Source organism: Callospermophilus lateralis, chromosome 3 (assembly GCF_048772815.1).
Source record: "Callospermophilus lateralis isolate mCalLat2 chromosome 3, mCalLat2.hap1, whole genome shotgun sequence".
In the NCBI taxonomy this organism is placed as follows: domain Eukaryota; kingdom Metazoa; phylum Chordata; class Mammalia; order Rodentia; family Sciuridae; genus Callospermophilus; species Callospermophilus lateralis.
Genome location: NC_135307.1, coordinates 177,583,256 through 177,599,303, shown reverse-complemented (window position 1 = coordinate 177,599,303; position 16,048 = coordinate 177,583,256). Strand labels below are relative to the sequence as shown.

The 16,048-nt window shown below is 53.6% G+C and overlaps 1 protein-coding gene across 3 annotated transcripts in view; it reads right to left on the bottom strand.

Annotated features, from left to right (window-relative positions):
* The window catches only part of Dlgap4 (DLG associated protein 4), a 77,706-nt gene extending 64,453 nt beyond the window's left edge, over positions 1-13,253 (bottom strand). For 2 of the 3 annotated variants that reach the window (XM_076851802.1, XM_076851800.1), the window contains exons 1-5: positions 12,255-13,253; positions 9,042-9,283; positions 7,032-7,146; positions 4,322-4,372; positions 677-917 (exon numbers count right to left, since the gene is read on the bottom strand). In XM_076851802.1, the coding sequence (XP_076707917.1) occupies positions 677-917; positions 4,322-4,372; positions 7,032-7,146; positions 9,042-9,283; positions 12,255-13,253 (1,648 nt within the window). The remainder of the gene's footprint in view (positions 1-676; positions 918-4,321; positions 4,373-7,031; positions 7,147-9,041; positions 9,284-12,254) is intronic. The other variant, XM_076851801.1, reaches the window with a different exon arrangement.
* Between the last annotated feature and the right edge of the window lie 2,795 nt (positions 13,254-16,048).

Here is a 16,048-nt window from a genome sequence, read left to right as displayed (position 1 = left end):
CCTAAGAGCTCTCTGGGGGTCTGGCTTATATCCCCAATTTATAGATGGGGAAACTAAGGCTCAGGGAGGAGAACTGCCTACCTAGAATAAGCTCAAATCTCTCTCTTCTCTCTATTAAACCAGAAATGTTGCTGTGTTTTCTTGGTCTTGACTTTTCTATTATTGCACGGCTTGCTCGGTCACACAGTGTTCCTTCTTCCTCCGATCACACATGGGTTATCTTCAGAGGAGTCAGAACAAGAATCAGGAAGAGTGGCTTCTCCCTGATTGTGTGAGAGACCTGAAACTCCCTATGAGAAGGCTCCACACAGATCTGCCCTCTCTGCAGGTCCTACTCTCCCAAAGATTTGCTTCCTTAATTAATCCCAACAGCAGGCCCACTTCAGTTAGCCTGCCTACCAGCATCCGGCTGCTCCAAGCGGGGAAGCCACCAAGGCCAGGAGTCTAAGCACCCCCAACCCCACCCAGTCTGCTTCTGCCACCCTTCCTTTGAGCTCCAGTTCACCAATCCATCAGAAGCACAGGGCAAGGCCTTCTGCCTTCACTCCCAACCATGCTTCCCAGGGCGGCCAGCCCACTGTGGCTTCCTCCCACGCAGTCCCCCAGACTGGCCCACCAGGCGTGGTTCCTCTCGAAAAAAACAAAATACAACACCCCCCATCACCGCCGTACTCACTTGGAAGCGTGCGGCTGTTGCTGAGGCTGCCTGTGCTGGGCGGAGGGGAGAGGGACTGAAGGGAGACACTGTCCTCCTCCTGCGAGCAGCCTGCCTGGATGGCCCGCAGGTAGCTGTGGCTGCGGGAGCGGAAGTAGCTGGGCAGGGGCAAGTCTAGAGCCTCCGCCGCTGCCGATTCGGCTTCGCTACAGGCTGATTCACAGGCTGCCTCATACTGGTCACTCAGCTCTGCTTCCCGTACCTGTCCAGGCAAAGGCAGGCGTCAGTCCAGCTTTGCTCCTTATGGGGGAAGGGATGCTTGCTGGTCATTCAGCTGCAGGGCTGGGCAGTTGGTGGACCTCACCACAGCCCACCCCTCCTCCCACCTCACTCTGAGCCCTTAAGAAATGAACAGCTCCTCTCACCTCTGTGGTCCTCAATTTCCCTGTGCCTACAGCAAGGAGAAAGTGGGACTATTGCAGGATGTTAACTGGATTCTAGCTTGCTAGCATGTCCATATTGATCAGCCAGTTTAAGTTTATATCAATTCAGGGTGAAAGAAATCTATCATCAATTAGTAATGTCTACCTTGGATATTGGCATGGGGTCAGCAGTAGGTGTGCTGGATATTTACCATTTTGTTGTTGGATTTATTCATTTTACAAGGGGGGAAAATGCCAAAAGCAAACCCAAATGAAAATGAGGGGCAGTGAAGGGAAGACATTTTTCAGGGGCACCAGGGAGGAAGGAGCAGAAGCAACCCTCCAAATATAATTTAGGGAAAGTTACTCTAGCCCCAGGATATAGAATGGATGTTGGGGAGGGTGTCTGGAATGGAGGCAGAGGCCAGAAACGAAGCTGATGCAATAGCCTGGGGAGTAAAGATAAGTCTGGAATGAGGTGGTAGCAGTGAGGATTGATTAGTGACGTCTGCCAGGGACAGTATTGAGAGTGAAGATGGATATGCTGTTGCCATCTCACATCTAGTTCAACCTCAACAGATGGGTCCATTTCCTCCAGAGATGGTCATCTAGGACCCTGTACATCTGACGCTGGGGGCATGAGCATAGAGGGCTCTCATACATGCACTCTCTGAGGGTTCTGGAATGGTTTTCTGACTCAGGACACGTGTCTCAGGATATGTTGGTAAGTGGGGACCACAATATAAATTGGGGAGTCAGTTGGCCAAACATAAACACTAGGTGGAGGCCCTGAGGGGAGCCTAGGGCTCCAGGAGGAGAGAGTTCCAGCTGATGTAGCATCATGTGGAGGAAAGGATGGATCTCATCAATGGAGTAGCTGAGTAGCTGTGTGACCTCAGGCCATCGTTGTGCACTCTGGGTCAGTCCTTATTACCTGCATGCAACAGAACTGTCTGGGCTGGGCACTAGTCTGGGTGTGCATCAGGTAAACCAACTAAGTGGATCCTCAACCAATTTGGAAGGTATTTGCAAAGGTCTAAATTTGTGCTAATATAACTAACTACATGTGGCTATTTAGGTTTATTTATTTAGAATCATATAAAGTTCCATAGTCATACTAGTGACATTTTCTCACTTGCTCAAAAGCCACATGTGACTAGTGACCAGTGGCTACCTTAGACACGCATGGATTGTAGAACATTTTCCATCACTGTAGACAGTTCTACTGAACAGAGCTGCTAAAACAGACCACACGGCATGTAAAATTCACTTGGAGGGGGTATTAAAGCAACTGTGTTTATTTACCGAAGCTGCAAACTGAGGTATTTTGGGAGACCTTTGTGAATGCCAAGGGCAAACAAGGAGGCCTTGCTTTGGGATTACACCATAACAGCACAGCTCTGGAACCAGACTGCCAGGGTTTCAATCCTGGGTCCATTGTTTCCTTGCAATTTGAACACAGGCAAGTCACTTAAATCATTCTGTGCCTCAGTTTTAATTTATAAAATGGGGTTGATTCTAGTGTCAAGATCCAGTGAACTAACTGGTGCTTAGAACAGAGTCTGGGAGAGTAAGCACCTGGCCACTTGTACCTGTAAACACAAGCAGCTACATGGGCTGTGTGCAAGGATTTACAAATGTTGGTTAAGATGCTCCTAAGCGCTGGGCATGGTGGTGCACGCCTGTAATTCCAGCAGCTTGGGAGGCTGAGGCAGGAGGATGGCAAGTTCAAAGCCAGCCTCAGCAACTTAGTGAGGCCCTAAGCAACTCAGTGAGCCTCTGTCTCTAAGTAAAATACAAAATAAGGGCTGGGGATATGGCTCAGTGGTTAAGTACCCTGGAATCAATCTCCCAAACCAAAAAAAAAAAAAAATGTTCTCAAGCTGGGGTGCAGGGAGGGAGGCCAGCTAGTTAGTGCTGCTGGCCTGTGTGTGCTGGGGACTGTCTTAGGGGTTTTATATGCTAACACATCACATTCTTATCACAAACCTACTGCAGTTAGGGGGATATAGAGGTCACCTGGCCCACTGTGGGCTCCCTGAAGACTCTCTGGAATAATATGTTCAAAAGGAACACATAGCTTCTATGACATGGGGAGAGGGACACATAGGCATCTACAGTGGGAATCAGGAGATGGTCTGATCCTAGCTTTGCTCTGTGTGATATGTGACCTTGGACAAGTCCCTTTGTCCACTCTTGGCTATAATGAGGGGTTGAGCTCAGAGCAGTTTTCCTGCCCCACTTTCTGGACTTGGGGTTAGTAGGGAAAGGGGACCTCTTCCAGGAGCAGGATAAGTGTTCATGGGAGGGGGACCCTCTGGGCAGCCAGGCAGTGCCATGACTGTGCTGCCTCTGCCAACTTTTGTAAAGTTGAAAAGTCTTTTCATTCACTTCAACACCCCCAAATCCTTAAAGGTTCTGCTGGGGCTCTGGAGAAGAGGACTGTCAGGGAATCTGGGAGCAGGGACCCAGCAGCCCCCTATCCAAACAAAGCAGTCTCCCCAGGCTTGTGGGGAGGGGAGGAGATGAGGAAGGGAGGAGAGGAGGGAGGGAGGAGAGGAGGGAGGGAGGGAGGAGAGGAGGAAGGGAGGAGAGGAGGGAGGAGGAGAGGAGGAAGGGAGGGGAGGAGAGGAGGGAGGAAGGGGAGGAGGGAGGAGGGAGGGGAGGAGAGGAGGGAGGAAGGGGAGGAGGGAGGAGGGAGGGGAGGAGAGGAGGGAGGAGAGGAGGGAGGGAGGGAGGAGAGGAGGAAGGGAGGAGAGGAGGGAGGAGGAGAGGAGGAAGGGAGGGGAGGAGAGGAGGGAGGAAGGGGAGGAGGGAGGAGGGAGGGGGAGGAGAGGAGGGAGGAAGGGGAGGAGGGAGGAAGGGGAGGAGGGAGGGGAGGAGGGAGGAGGGAGGGGAGGAGGGAGGGAGGGAGGAAGGGAGTCAGAGGACTGTTAAGGAATACTTCCTATTGTCCTGAAATTATTTCTTATCCAATAGGATCTAGCGCTAGCGCTCTCTCGCTCTCTCTCTCTCTCTCTCTCTCTCTCTCTCTCTCTGAAGAGGAAACTAAGGCACGGAGGAATGAAGCAACCAGTGGTGAGTGGAGGGTCAGTATACCCATGTGAGTCTCAATTCCATCTGCATTGGAGGGGCTTTCCTGTCATGGTTCTGCCCAGGTTGGTGCTAGGCCCATTCAGACGCAGACCTAAGGCCTAGCCCTGGACTTTGGATTTGGATGCATAAGAATAGTGAATATACTGACCTGTTGCTCATGGCCAAACAACTGGGGGATCAGGGAGGCCTGTCCAAAAATCTGCAGGAAAGAGAGGGTGAGGGTTATGGGAGGGCCAGGGTGGGGGCTGGGCTGGGTGATTCAGGTTCAGGTGCCAGGGAACTTAAGGTTAGCTGATCTAACCTCCTCCCCAGAATGGCTGGGGCCCAGATGCTAGGTGATATCACTTGGCTTCCTCTAGGGATGGGAGGCTCATTCCTGGGGCTGGACATTACTGAGGACTTGTGATCTGCTATTTATAAGTCCTTTTCTTGGTCTAGCCCCTGGGACCATGGATACTTTTCTGCCTCTCCCCCTGAGCAGGCAGCCCACTTTGATATGCAGATTAGGGATGGCACCCAGAGCTGTCTCCTCCTCAGGCTGGATAATCTCTGACTCTGGGGCTACATATGCAGCTCAGGTGGTTAAACCTCAGGGCTTGGGGAGGGGAGGAGACAGAGGATCCTGGACTAGGAGAGAGCCAGGGTTGGGCAAGGAGCGATGGGTGAGATCTGCCTGAGTCCCCAGCCTGGCCCATTCCTTGAGACTTTCTGTGTAGTCAAAAGGAAAAGGTGTTCCAGGTGCTGGGGACAGGTAAGGGATGGAGACACAGAGAGACATATGGAGATGGATACACACTTGAGAGAGTTGGAGGACAATGTGAAGGATGGGGATAAGACCGAAAAACAGAGGGGCCCAGAGAAACAGAAGGCCCAGGAAGGAGATAACACGATATGGGAGAGTTAGGGAGGGACGTGCCTGTTCTGTAAACACCTACTGAGCATGTGTCAGGCGTGAGGGACACGGCTGGGGGATAGGACAACATGGTCCCTGCCTACAGGAAGATCCCAGTTGTAAGAACTGACCTGACATTAAGTGAATAAACTAATATAATTCCTGTACTGAGAGGCTACAGCAGGGCACAGAAACAGCATGGGGGTGGGGGAAGCTACTGTGGTGACCCAGGAAGGCCTCCTGAGGAAGTGACATTTAATCTGAGAGCCAGCTGTGCAAAGATTTTGAGGGCAGAACACTCCCTGGCAAGAGAACTGTGACCTGGATAGGAAGAGGTGTGGCCCTGGTGTGCAAGGAGCAGAAGGGAGGCGAGCGTGGCTGGAGCAGGATGAGACAGAGCCTGGGAGGAAGACAGGGCCTGGGTTTTAGAGGGGCTCCCAGGTCCAAGGGATGACCGTGGCTTTCCCTTGGGGTGATGTGGGAGCCCTGGGAGGGCTTGAAGCCACTCCTGACTGCTAAGAACACTTGGAAGGGTCAGGTCTGAAGGCCAGGACAGTTGTGCAGGAGGGACTTGTTGGGGCCTGGATGAAAGTGTTAGGGGCAGAGTGCTCAGGGGCTGCGGTGCTCCACCCCTTCCCATGTCCAAATTCAGACAGGTGTTTGGAGAGTTAGGGGAAGGGTTTGGCCAGGCCAAGAATAATGGAGTGGTGGGAGTCCCCAAGCCTGCCTTTCTCTCGCTTTCCTTCCTCCCTTTCTTTTTTGTGATGCTGGGCATAGAGGCTAGCGCTCTACCACCGAGCTCCAAGCCAGGCTCTCAAGCCTTCTAAGGGGTCCCCTGGCCCTGGCTCTGGACCTATACCCGAGGGGCCAAGGCCTGTTCCCTCCTAGAGAGGAGGCTGCCTGCACTGCTGCCCACACACCTGTCCTCTCTGGGCTCATCTCCCTGTCCATGGCACGCGGGGAGCCCTCAGCCTCAGCTGTCTCCCTCCGCAAGCACTAAAGTATCGTGCACATGGCAGGGACTGGGTCCCTGCTCAGCTTTCCCTCCTCCTAGCTGTGTGACCTCACCTCTCTGAACCTCAGTTTCCTCATGTGGGCAATGGGGTTATGGATAAAAAGGCCATCTTTGGGGTGGCTGGGAGGTGAGAATGCTGCAGGCAGGTGAAAAGTGCAGCAGTGTGCTTCTCCCCATCAATGGCAGAGCTGGCTGGGCCCTGGATGTCAAGCTTCCCACTGAGCAGGTGGGCTCAGGGTTGAGAAGTAACTTGCCCAAGGTCACACAGCAAGATGATAATAATAAGCATAAACAGAGCCGTGCTTTGCTGAACATATTAAGTTTTTCATCCTATTTATTCCTCACAACACTGAAACAGGAATTACCATCCTCTTGTCCTAAATCAAGAAACAGGCTGGGCTGGGGATGTGGCTCAAGCGGTAGCACGCTCGCCTGGCATGCATGCGGCCTGGGTTCAATCCTCAGCACCACAAACAAACAAAGATGTTGTGTCCACCGATAACTAAAAAATAAATATTAAAATTCTCTGTCTCTCTCTTTAGAAAAAAAAAAAAAAAAAGAAACAGGCACAGGGAGGGGAGGGGACTTGACCTGGTTTCCTACCATCAGTGACAAGAATGGGACTTGAACCCAAACCTTCTGTTTTCTATCCCCATGGCTCTGAACCCAGTAGGAGCTGATAGGGCTAGAGCCCCTACTGGCAGCAGTTTTAGGTGTCCTCCCTGGATCCCCAGCTCAGGAGATGTGTATCAGACCCTGTGACAATGCTCTCCAGCCACAGGACAGTCAGTGGAGCAGAGAGACATACAGAGGTGGCTTCAGGAACAAAGGCCAAACAGAAGCACAGTGTAGACATCCGGGGACCAGATGGGAAGGGCTGGGCCTGGACGAGTATCCTCCTGGGCAGGAGCTGGGGCTCTCCCAAGCCCACTGAGCTTCCAGCCACCTCACCTGGCTGATACAGCTGGAGTCATTGAGGCTGTCACTGATGGGGTTGTAGTCCTCTTCCCAGCTTGGACACTTGGAAGGCAGCAGCATGTCCACTGAATCCAGGCGGTCCAGACTCCTGGGCAAGGGGTAGGGGAGGATAGGAGGTCAGCCCACCCATTGTTCAGCCTGGGAAAGTGAGATCCAGAGGGTTAAAGACTGGCCAAGATCATTCAGTGACTGAGGGAAAAATGGAAGTCCCTGCCAGCCTGAGAGGGTAGGGGGTGATGAACAAGGGGAGAGCTCCCAGCTTTTGGGGACCTTATCTGTTTACCTGTAGTGAGCAGGTGACCCTCACCTGTCATGCCCATTGATGCCACTAGGTGGCAGCACAAGCTTATATTTGACTTTTAAGGGAGATCGCTAGCTCAGCCTGGCCCAGCTCAGCCTGGCCCAGCTCAGCCTGGCCCAATTCCACCACTCCCCTTCTTGCTCCCCCTAACCTGGGGCAACTAAAGAGACTGAACAGTGTCTTTATACCCACAGCATTGACCAGGCCTGCCTGAAGGACCTAGTTCCACTATGATGACCTGGTGGCTTCTTCCAGGTCCCAGAGGACTCATCACTAATCCCTTATGGCTTCAGCTCTTCAGTCTTTTTCAGGCCTCCACCAACACTTACTCTACAGGGAAAACATCCAAGCATCCGAAGGTTCAGACTACTGACCTAGAGGGCTTGGACTGGAACCGAGCTTTCTCTACTGGGTGAACCGGGGCGAGTCACCATCCCTTGCTTAAGTCTCAGCTTCCTCACAAATAAAATGGGGACGACACTGCCTGCCTGTTGTGGTGAGATGTGCATCACGTGCTCTGGGGTAGGTGCAGTGGCCAGCAAGTCAAATGCTAATAGAGAGCAGCCGTTACTGTTACTGGTTTCCTCTTACTCGAGGCCTATGCCCTGGTCCTGCCCACCTCTTCCACCTTAATGTTCACTGGTCACTCATAGAATCGCAAGTTCTCAGGACTAGAAAGGGCCTCAGGGTCATTCTGCTAAGCCCCTCACTTAAACACTGGAAAACTGAGGCTCAGAGATGGCTGCAACCTGGAGACCATTTCCTGCCTTCTGCCCCAGTCAGATTCCAGACTGCTCTGAGTAAACTGCCCACTTCCTGTCTCACTGTCCCCTGCCTGAGCTATTCCCTTCCCTCAGGCCCAGGCTACCTCCTCCAATAAGCCTTGGCTCAGGCCCCGGGAGTTGAAGACCAGAATAAGCTTGCTTCCTCTCATTCTCCCAAGTCTCCAGTGGTGGAATTCCAGGCAGAGTGTTGGGACATGCAGAGGCTGGCTATGTCTCTTTGACTCTGTTTTCGCTCCCCTCCCCAATTCTGGAGCCCAGCACAGAGAGGGTCCTTCCCTGGGCAGTGCTAGGACATATGATGGGCTCACTAAGGAAGGGCTGGGGTGCCCAAGCTGAAGAAAGGATCCTCTGGGGCAGTCCCCTGTGGGGTGGAACTTACCTGGGGATGTGGCTCCTGTGGCGGAGTTTACCTGGACCGTTCATCCCAGCGAGGTTCTCATTATGGGCGGGGTTTACCAAAGGATGAGGCTCACCTGTGGTCAGGGCTTAACTGTGGGTGGGACTCATGGATGGTTCATAGTGGGGATCTTCCGGGACAACTTATCAGATGAGTGCAGGAGCAACCTAAGTATATGGATCTTACAGGAGCAGTTGCCTGGATCTGAGGTGGAGGGGCAGGATTCACTGTGGGCTGGGCTCTCCTGGAGTGGCCCAGGAGAGGGAGGCTAGGCTCCAGGGGCGGGGCATACCTGCAGAGGCTCACCTAGGGGCTTGTCTGCACCTGCTGAGAGAGGCCTTCCCCGGGTGAGAGCTCGCGGCACGAGGGTCTCACCTGAAGGGGCGGGACTAGCACGTGGGCGGGGCTCCCGTTACGAGGGTGGTCCTTTTAGAGCGCAGGACTGAGAGGGCAGGGCTCGCCTGTGGGCGGGCCCCCAGGGGGCGGGGCGGCACGGTCACCTGCGTGGGTTGCTCTGCTCTCCCAGTGACTGCTGCGTGGCCCTCAGGTAGCTCTGGCGCCGCGCTGCGGTCTTGGGTGAAGGCTTGGGGCTGCCGCCAGACTCGTCGCTGTCCTCGTCACCCATGGCCTTGATGTAGCTGCCGCTGCGCATGCGCCGACACGGGATGGGACCCTCGGCGGTGGCATCCGCCTCGCGGGGGGATAGCAGCGCGGTGCTCCACTCTCCACCGCCGCCGGGCACCTGGGGATATCGGGGGTTAGGACTCTGCAGGAGTGCGGGGGACAGCTTGGCCCCCGGCTCATCACCTGGAAAATGGGTCACGAAGGATTGTTCCCCACCTCGGGGAGTTGGGTCTTCTATGCTGCTTTACTGTCGTTGAAACCACAGCGTCGGAGCAGAGCCTTGGGCCCGGAGGGATTTCTGGGTTCAAGAACCGCTTCTGTCCCAGCTTTACTGCATGCCCTTGAATGAGTCTTGAACCCCTCTATGGATCCTAGGCTGGGTTTGCCCCAGCAAAACTACTCCAAGGCCCTGGGGTCCCAGTGGCCTCGACAGCAGTCACTGCCTCCCATCATTTCATTATGTCATCCCAGGGGATGGCCTGTGATCCCACTGCATGGATGACACCAGGCCTGAGGGAGGGAAGTCACTAGCAGAGAGGCCTCCAGACCCAAAAGCACAGCTTGACCCTAGAATGGGGGTCAGGGGTCCCTGGCACATCAGCATGGGGGTGGGGACCCAGAGTCAACATTCATTGCCTCACAGATGGGGAAACTGAGGTGTGGAGAACAGAATGTTTGCCTGGAAGTGGCAGCCATATGGCAAGCTGGAAAAAGGGCTGTTTACCATCTGAGCCCAGGGGCTGCACCCAGGGAACAGGGCCAGGATAGAGGCAAGTGAGGTCACAGCTTGAGGGCAGGCTGGTCTCCAGAGGTTATGGTGGAGGTAACAGCTGAGGGGACCTCTTGCCCTTCTGAGGGCAGGCTCTGCTGGCTGCTCTGGGGCAATGCACAGTCTAACTCTCCTGTGACACTGTTTCGGACACACAAAGGACTTGATATGCACATCTCAGCGCTTCCATGCTGCAGCACTCAGAGCTGGGGCTTTGTTGTGTCCACATATCTCAACACACACAGAGCAGGCACACCCTCCTCTCTAGGCTCCTAGTAAGTGCCCCCAGCACACCACACACTCCTCAGTGACACACACCGGCAGCTGGTTCACTCAGTGCATCCCTTCACCTGGACACACCAGCACACAGAGCAGGCGCACTTCACACAGCACACTTCTACTCTCACCAGCAACCCCTGCACTTGAACACACCTCTCACCATGCTCCCACCTCACTGTGTCCTCCCTGCCACACACAGGTGCCACTGCCAGGGCTGCACACTTCACCAGACACCCAGACCACATGTTCCAGGGTACACAGCAAACCACACCCTCTGTCATGGCACAGATGCACACTCCCACACAGGCACCCACCTTCTTTATGCCCTCAATGCCAGTGACAGGGTCCCGTCTGGGATGACCCCACCCCAGAGGCCCCCTCAGCCTTCTCATAACTCCCCCTGCTGACTGCCTAGCCAGTCACCAGGGTCTGCAAATTCTACCTCCCCAAACCCACTGCCCACAAGGAATGAGGCCTTGTGCATCTGTTACGGTTTGGATTTTAAATGTCCCCCAACCTTTGGGCGTCATTGGACCATGAAGACTCTGACCTCATTAATGGATTCATCCACTGATGGATTCATAGCTTAATGGACTGTTGGGAGGTGGGGGAAGTGATCGCTGTTGGAGGAAGTGATCACTGGGGGTGTGCCCTTGAAGGGGATATTTTGTCCCTGGCCCCTTTCTTCTCCTCCCTCTTTTTGCTTCCCGGCTAACATGAGGTGAACTGCTTGGCTTTACCACATGCTCCCTGCCACCATGCTCTGCCTCACCACAGGCCCAGAAACGAGAATCAAATGATCATGGACTGAAACTTCCGAAACTATGTGCTAAAATGTATGTTTTCTCTTTTGAGGTGATTGCTCTCAGGCATTTTTTCAAAGTTCAGACTGTGTTTCTAACTACCTGCTCACTGTCACCCAAGCAGGCAGCACAAGCCCCAGTTACGGTGTTATGGATGCATTTCCACCTGATCAGATCCAACCACACTGTTTTGAGAGGGAGCCAGGCCATGCACCATGCTCCCTGATGTCTAAACTAAGGAGGCAGACTGAAAGCCCCAGAGGCCCCAATACAGTTAAAAAGCTGCCTAGCTTTCAATCTCCTCCTATTGAAAAGAAAAAATCTCCCCCTCCCCCAGTCTGTCTCTGGAATTTTATACAGAATGACAAGAACTCAGGGCTCTGTCAAACCTTGAAGTTCATCTCAGTCAAAACGCATTTAATATGACTTCCCCAGGGCTGACCAGGTCTTTGCTTGCACACCCCCTGGATGAGCAGCTCACTACCTACAGAGGCAGGGCCTTTCATTTGTGATTTGTTTCCTGGGTGTGGCTCTGCACCCTCACCCCCAACCAGCATTTCACAGCCACTCGCCCTGCCCTTGAGAGCCCCTGGGACTGTGCAGCAGCAGTGATGTTTCTGAGCCTTCTGCCAGTTTGAAGCTGTGTGGCCTTGGTACATCAGCCTCCATAGCCATTAGCTTGTGAAAGAAGGGACACCCCCAGCTGAGTTAGGCCCCCAGGGCTGGCAGCCCTCAGTGCTGGGCCACCTCCCACTCTGACTCTTCTCCCAGCATCCTGATCATCAGGACTATGTTCGTAGAATTGTCCGTCTACCCTTCCCACATTTCCTGAGCATTTCCTCCATGCCTGACCCAGGGACACATGGCTGCATCAGATGTGGTCCTTGTCCTCAAGGAGCTGCCAGTCTGATGGAAGTGGTGGGCAGGAGGCAGGAGGGGGATGAGGTGGCACAGTTTCTAGATTTGTCTTCTAAGGGCACAATACCTTTATTCATTTTTTTTATGTGGTGCTGAGAATCGAACCCAGGACCTCACACGTGCTAGGCGAGTGCTCTACCGCTGAGCCACAACCCCAGCCCAAATGAATCCTCTTTTAGAAGGTACTACCAGAAGCCCATTTCATGGCTGAAGCTCAGAATGAAGCAACTTCCCAAGTAAATCTGCAGTACAAGACAGGCCTCAAAACTAGTGCCCCTATCCCCAGCCCACATTCCACCCCAACCCTGGCAGACACCCACCTGCAGGTAGTGGTAGGCTAGACCCTGGTGGCACGACTTGGACTTTAGTAGACTCTTATCCAAGGTGGCCGAGGTCTTCTGGCAGACCTCATGGGCGTGGCTGAGGGTCAGAGTGGACCAGGAGCCCCGTTTGACATAGTTGGTGTCAGTGCCCACCCCAAGGCTCGGGCAGGTGGCGGGGGGTGCTGGCGGGGGTGGTGGGGCAGTCAGGTCGGAAGTGTTGCTCTTGGCAGCCTTGAGCATGTGTCCGCTGATGGTGTTGTAGGCATGCATGAAGTAGCGCGGTTGGGTGCGTTCAGGCTGGCGGCCCAGCGTCATCAGCCCGGAGGCTGGGCCGCTGCTGCGGAAGGCGCCACTCTCGCCGTCCAAGTTGTCATCAGAACTCCACCAGCCTGAGATGTTGGAGCGGCTGCGCCGTTTGGGTTCCCCAGCCTTGGCCCGCTCCTTGCTTTTGGCCCTCCGGCCCTTGCCGTCCTCCATGCCACCTTTCTTGCTGCCATTGCCACCGACCTTGCCTGCTGTGCCCTCCAGTGAGGGTGCCTTGGTGAAGAAAAGCCTCTGGACAGAGTGGACCAGGTGGCGGATGCGGCCAGGGCTTTCACCGCGGGCCTTGGCCTCACCTCGGGGGAACTGGAGGGTGCTGAAGCCATCGCGGTGGATGGGCAGCTGCTTCTCAAACTGGTCCAGGAGGTTAGCGGGCAGCCGGTTGATCTTGGTGGCCTGGGCATGGCTGGGAAACGGGCTCTCCTCTGGCACCTCGAAGTGGGAGTTGTAGTGGATGCGGGGGAAGGTGCTGCTGGGCGGCGGCAGCTGGTTGTTGAGCGGGAAGAGACCGTCCCCTGGGAGGGTGTTCTGCCCGGGGAAGCGGGCCTCGCGGGCGAAGGCCTCCGTGGGCGAAAGCAGGTAGGGGTTGCGATCAGGCCCTGCGAACAGGGGCTCATGAGGCGGGTCCAGGCTGTCAGAAAGGTGGCGGGGGCGGTTGTCACCGAGGCCTTTCATGATCCCGGCCCGTGGGGCGCGGCCGTTGCCCTAGCGGGGCGCCCGGGTCACTGCTCCCGGGCGGCTGCTGTCCTAGGGAGAGAAGACAGAGGGGGCTCAGCGGCTCAGCGCCAGGAAGGACGGACCTCAGCATTGGGGCACCCTTGCCAGGTGGGGTGGAGGAGGAGAACCCATGCGGAGGCCACGCCCTCTGGTGTCAGTGAGGTGATGGCTGACCACCTCTCCTCTCCCGGCCGGATGCATAGATCTCCATCATAACCCGCAAGCCCGTGAGCAGAGCTCCCCCATCCTCTGAATTCCACGGTAGAGGGCGGGGTGGGAACAGGACAGCCCCCGCCCCAGCCTTTTCCACCGTGGAGTCTGTCTCTCATCATGAGGAGCAGTGCCCAGTGTATCCGAACCCAGTCCAGGCCCTGTCCACACCTGCTCCAGCAGCATGAATGGTCCCCAGGAGATCTGGTCTCCCCTGGGAAGATCCCACATTGACCCTGGGAGCAGTTTAGGGTCATTTAGACAGAGAATCCCAGGGTCCCCAGTATCCAGGGTGCAGCCTAGAGGGGGAATGTGGGCTTCAGTGGGCATGTCCCCTGGTCTCCTGAATAATTCTTGTCTTATGGGAAAGAACAAAGCCCTTCAGAGAGTCAGAGAGGCCTTTAAAGAATAGGACCACTGATCGAAGTGGTGCACACCTGCAATCCCAGCAACTAAGGAGGCTGAGACGGGACGATCGTCATTTCAAAGCCAGCTTCAGCAATAGTGAGGTGCTTAGCAACTCAGTGAGACCCTGTTTCTAAATAAAATACAAAATGGGGCTGGGGATGTGGCTCAGTGGTTGAGTGCCCCTGAGTTCAAGCCCTGCTGGAAAAAAAAAAAAAAAAAGGACCCAAGCCAGGTGTGGTGGCACATACCTGTAATTCCAGAAGCTTAGAAGGCTGAGGCAGGAGGATCATGAGTTCAAAGCTAGCCTCAGCAACTTAGCAAGGTTGAGTGCCCCTGAGTTCAATCCCAGGTGCCAAATAAATAAATAAAAGTGTGGGACCCAGGCAGGGGCTTGTCTTACTTGCAGTAGGAACATGTTTTCCAACTTTTCACTTGGATAAGCAGAGGAATCCTTATGTCAAATATAAACCCTCTGTCCAAATCTGCTCTATCCCTCACTAAATCTGAGATGGAACTCAGGCCAGGTGTTGGGGGCCTCTGACCGACGAGACCCATAAGCTCACAGCCCATCATTTCCAAATTGAGATGAAGCACTGACAGCCTGGAACAGTTCTCAGAGTTGAGAACAGAGCAAGGCCTCACAAAGCAGTGGCACTTGGGTGCAGTCACCATGCCTCAGTTTCCCTACTTATAAAATGGGGAAGTTGGACTAGCTGGCTTCCAGGGTTTCCCAGCAGAGGACAGTGCTGGGGCTGACTCCACCAGCTGAGGTGCAGACAGGAGGGAAGACAGGAAGGCAGGACCAGGTGCCTCAGCAAAGTGGGCCCTGCCAGCTCCGCCAGCCTCGCCCGCCTTCTGCTCTCCACCTGTCAGCCAGGATCCTTGCCCTGCTCAGTTTCTTCATAGTTCTCTTCAGTCTTGGAAACTCCTACACACTTGCTTGTTTGCTAGGTTATTGTCTGTGATTGGACAATGCAGTTCTAGAGGTTCAAACTGCTTCCTGGAAACTACTTCCCTATCATCTCCGTCAAAGCTGGGTCCGGGACATTTTCTTTCTTTTTGGGGGTGGGGGGTACCAGGGATTGAATTCAGGGGCCCTCCACCACTGAGCCACATACCCAGCTCTATTTTCTATTTTATTTAGAGGGTGTCACTGAGTTGCTTAGTGCCTCGCTGTTGCTGGTTTTGAACTCTCGATCCTCCTGTCTCAGTCTCCTGAGCTGCTGGGATTCCAGGCATGGCCTTTTCTTTTTTAAAATTTATTTTTAAAAAAGGGTCTTGCTAAGTTGCTGAGGCTAGCCTCAAACTTACTATCCTCCAGCCTCAGCCTCCTGTGTAGCTAGGATTATAGGCGTGGACCATTGTGTCTGGCTCTTTTCCCACCTTTTTGGGTTGGAAACCTAGCTCATTCACTCTCTGACATCCTTATATTCCAATAAATATGTCATAGAAAGGCTAAAAGTTTCCCCCTGAATGCCTATTTGGCTGCAGCTCATAGATTTTATTTCTCCATAGTTTTCCCCCTTTTTATTTAATCGAGGAGATAATCATATAACATGAAATTAGCCATTTTACAGTGTGCAGTCCAGTGACATTTAGTACATTCACAGTACTATGTAATGACCACTCCATCTAGTTCTAAAACTTTTTCATAACCCCACAGAAAATTCTGTACCATTCTGTACCCACTAAGCAATCGTCCCCAAGGCCCCTTCCCAGCCTCCAGTGTGCTCTCCGTCTCCATGGAGTCCCTTTTTCCCATAGGTTTTATTTTTAAATATAAATAACATAAAATTTGCCATTTTAACCATTTAAAATGTACAATTTTGTTCATTTACAATGTCATGCAAACACTACCACTATCTATTTCTAAAACCTTTTCATCATCCCAAACAGGAACCCTGTGTGCATTCAGCAGCAATTGTAATCTTCCCCTTTCTCCCAGCCGCTGTAATTTCTTTCTTTTTTTTTTTTTTTTTTTTTTTTTTTTTGCACCAGGGGTGCTTAAGCACTGAATCCTATCTATCCCCAGCTGTTTTTATATTTTATTTAGAGACAGGTTCTTGCTGAATTGCTTAGGGCCTTGCTAAATTGCTGAGGCTGGCTTTGGACTTGAGATCCTCCTGCCTCAGCCT